This window comes from Rhagoletis pomonella, unplaced genomic scaffold (genome assembly GCF_013731165.1).
Source record: "Rhagoletis pomonella isolate Grant_MI unplaced genomic scaffold, Rhpom_1.0 Rhpom_scaffold_15051, whole genome shotgun sequence".
NCBI lineage: Eukaryota > Metazoa > Arthropoda > Insecta > Diptera > Tephritidae > Rhagoletis > Rhagoletis pomonella.
In genome coordinates this window covers 1-3,730 of record NW_023473574.1, presented here as the reverse complement: position 1 = coordinate 3,730, position 3,730 = coordinate 1, and the positions used below count along the sequence as shown (strand labels likewise).

The 3,730-nt window shown below is 42.2% G+C and overlaps 1 protein-coding gene across 1 annotated transcript; it reads right to left on the bottom strand.

Moving 5' to 3' along the window:
* Positions 1-211: 211 nt before the first annotated feature.
* On the bottom strand, positions 212-2,068 carry LOC118757180 (the record flags this gene model as incomplete). The annotated part of the gene is made up of 3 exons (XM_036491916.1): positions 1,599-2,068; positions 1,126-1,371; positions 212-1,070 (listed from the first exon to the last, which is right to left on the bottom strand). Coding segments are annotated over exons 1-3 (1,575 nt in total), but the record flags the coding sequence as incomplete, so codon positions are not given.
* Positions 2,069-3,730: the final 1,662 nt, after the last annotated feature.

Genomic DNA, 3,730 nt, shown 5'->3' with positions numbered 1-3,730 from the left:
AATGCAAATAAAATTTCTTTTCAAAATCAGGGTTTGATAAAACTGGGGCCGATGTCAAAATTTGTTTTAATTTGTCCATCGCCTGTTGAGCTTCTGGTGTCCATACAAACTTCTTTTTTGAGGATAACACTTCAGTGATTGGGTACGTGAGGTCGGCAAAATTGTGAATGAAGCGACGGTACCATCCACAAACTCCAATGAATCCACGTACTTGCTGCAAGTTTTTAGGCGAGGGCCAGTTTAAAATGCATGGCACTTTAGCAGGGTCTGTACGAATACCTCCGCTACCAATGATATAACCTAGGTAGTTAATGCTTGTGACACAAAATTGGCTTTTGTCAATATTGAGGGTCAAATTTGCTTTGCGGAATTTCTCCGCTAAACGAACTAACACAGCGAGATGTGATGAAAAGTCTTCCGACACAATGCAAAGGTCATCGAGATAACCGAAAACGCAATGTCGAAGATCAGGTGGAATGATTTCATCCATCAAGCGGCACATAGTAGACGGGGCATTGCATAGCCCAAATGGCATTACCTTAAATTGATAAAGCGGTCGTCCCGGGACCGTAAAGGCGGTCAACGGCTTTGAGTCAGGACTGAGCTCAATTTGCCAATATGCATCTTTAAGGTCCAGTTTGGTGATTATATTAGCGCTAGGTAGTCTAGAAAGGATTCCGTCAATACTAGGTAAAGGGTAAGCGTCCTTTTTTGTGACTTCGTTAAGTCTGCGGGCATCCAAGCAAAGTCGAACTTTGTTGGGTTTCACAACGAGACGCATGGGTGAACTCCAAGCACTGACCGACGGCTCAATTACATCCAGTTGGAGCATACGATCGATCTCTTTATAAAGCAATTTCTCTACAGCCGGGCTTACGGGGTAGAAACGCTGTTTCACAGGCTTTGCGTCTCCTACATCAATATGATGTTGGATAAATGTGGTACGTCCTAAAGCTTTAGTAGCATTCGGAAACAAAGCCTTAACGACTTCTAACTGCTGAATTTGCTGCTGACTCAAAGGGTACACGTTTTCTGTGGTTCCAGTTGAGTCCACAGTGTTATCTAGAGAACTAATAATGTTCGGTGCAAGTGAGAAGGTTCTGTTTTATGGAGGGTATAACGTACAGTTTCATTGGCATTTTGACTGTTTTATAAGTCATAAGAATGTCAAGAACTCCTATAATTTTCTGTTCTTCACCATCTGCGGTTCTAGCTAGTGATTTTAAAGGTTTAAATTCAGGTATCTTAGAAAAATCTTCTGTTGCAAGAGAGGAACCGATGCAGCTTATATTCGCTCCTGTATCCAAGAGACCAAGTTTTTTATACGTCAAGAACGAAACTTCAGCATAGCTGCGCATATCGTTCTGGTTACTAAAAATTGTGGAGACTAAGAGTTTTTGGTTTCTCTTAGTATCTTCATAAAAGTTTCGTAAGCGTAAAGTACGCTTACTCAATTTAAGAGGAATATCCTTAAATATACGATTTCTAACCTCTAAATAGTGGTTAAGCCGGTCTTCATACGATCGACGATAAAGGGGAACAGGTTTAGGGATAGGTGGTATAGAATTTATTTTTTCAGCCAACCCTGGCTGTTTTACGCTTTCGGGCCCATCCGGTTGGCGTTGGATGCACCCGTTTGACGGTTTTCCGATAATTTTCGGAGACAAGCTGTGCACTGTGGCTTATAGACATTCGGAGCGCCACATCCGTAGCAAACAATACGACGTTCTGACAAACAGTTTTCCCAAATGTGACCTAACTCCTCACAGTTCCAACACTTGGTTTTCGAGTGGCTACTACGAAGAGCTGCTAACTCTCCTCCAATATCTACATCTTCTGTTGGTTCATGACAAGCGTCCTCAAGGGCATAGACTTGACGGCGATTGACTGCCGGTCTCGGTTTGGTAGCGCTTTCTGCACGGCAACGGAGCTCATTTTCTAAATTCTCACTCATGTTTACTAACCTACGTAAATGTCCAACTGAGTGTACTGGCTGATACAAAAGCTTTTCGCGGGTTTCAGGGAGCAAATTGTTTTTCAAAATCTCCATAACCTCTTCTTCGTCCATTTTAACGCTGGACTTATCAATCAGTGATGCAACGGCATCATAAAAAAGAGGAAAATGATTCCCCAGGCTTTTGCTTACGCGACCTAATCATCTCTTTGCTCATAAAAGCGGAGCGATAGTCCCTATATTGCTGCCGAAGAGAAGCACAAATATCTGACCAAACTATACGATCTACTTGCTTATGGTACCGCCAGTACCAGTTTCGGGCTTTTCCAGAAAACAATATATGCATGTGCTTACACATGGCAGTGAAGTCGCTATATAAGGTTTCGTCTGTCAATGATTTGACTCTATATATAAACTCTTCTACTCCTAAGCCTTCCGTGGATCCATCAAAGTGTAAATTCCACTTTTGCATTGTGTCAGCTGTCTTTCTATTAAGCGTAGAAGATGCAAACGTAGCAGGAGTGTCACGGATAGGTATGGGTACAGCATGGGTATATGTCGGGCTAGAACTGGGTTGAGCGTTCTGGCTTACGCCCATGTTAAAGTTTGCCACAACTCTAGTCACAGTTTGTTCAATCATTTCTTGTAAAATTGTGTAGTCAACCGCGTTACCTTGACGAGAATTTCGGTTTCGCGTAGTTCTACCTCTCCTTCTAGTGCCGGTGTCTCTAGGAGGAGCTTCAGCTTGGTTGGTGCTTTGACTAGCATCTAGGGCGGATGACGCTACGGCACTCGCATCCAAACCACGAGTGTCTTGTGTCTCGGCAGCAGTTGCTGCTTGAGCTTGATTTAAAGCCTTAGTAAGGTTTCGAGTCATAACTCTGTGACCCGTAGAGGCAGTATTGGTCGTACTTTGCTTGGGTCCAGGCGAGTAATTGCCAACAACTAATTTCAGGTCTGGTTGGTTAATAGTTTTGTTACAAATGAAGCAATTATCATGCTCTGCCAGCCAACCTTCTAAGCAAAGCTTATGAAAGACGTGTTTGCATTTCAACAAATAACAGGGATGGGTATGCGCATTGAGTATTGGTCACAGAACCTGGCGGTGGAACTTGTCCGGGACTGTGTTCTACAGGCATTATCATGAAAAAATATCCTGGTTTGACATAAGCTGATGACAAAGTAGAGGTAAGAAAAATCAGTCAGACACGATAAGTAGGATGAAGGGGTTTTTTTTTTTTTAATAAACTGCGCTATTGAATCTATTATAATAACGGTACCAGATCGTTTCCCTGCAGCTATATGGTTCAAATTATTCGGCATGTGTACGCACATGCAGCATATGCACAATTTCCAGACAACAACTTGACCATACACCTGACAGAAACTATCCGTTCAATTATTTGGTTTCACCGAAACTCCCTTAGCTGATCTAAAAAAATGTATCGCAGGGACATTCAGTATTGGTATCCGATCTCAGCCAAATACGCAACTTTCTGGAAACGTGTACGACAGTATTCAAAAATCTATGCTTAAAAAATATTGATTTCTCAAAAAAAAATGAGCTAGGTTTTTGCGAGATCAATTCCAAGGATAGCGGCTGAAAATTGCTATCAAAGTTCGGATTTAAGCTGAGTCCTAACGTAGCCATACTCTTGTCTCGGCATGGTATCCAGGCAGAATAACCAGCATCGTAGACTGTTGACTAATTAAGTACTCTAGCATCAAACATGCGGAAGTAAGACTAAGCTGATCTTATCATCGTCAGCAATTATG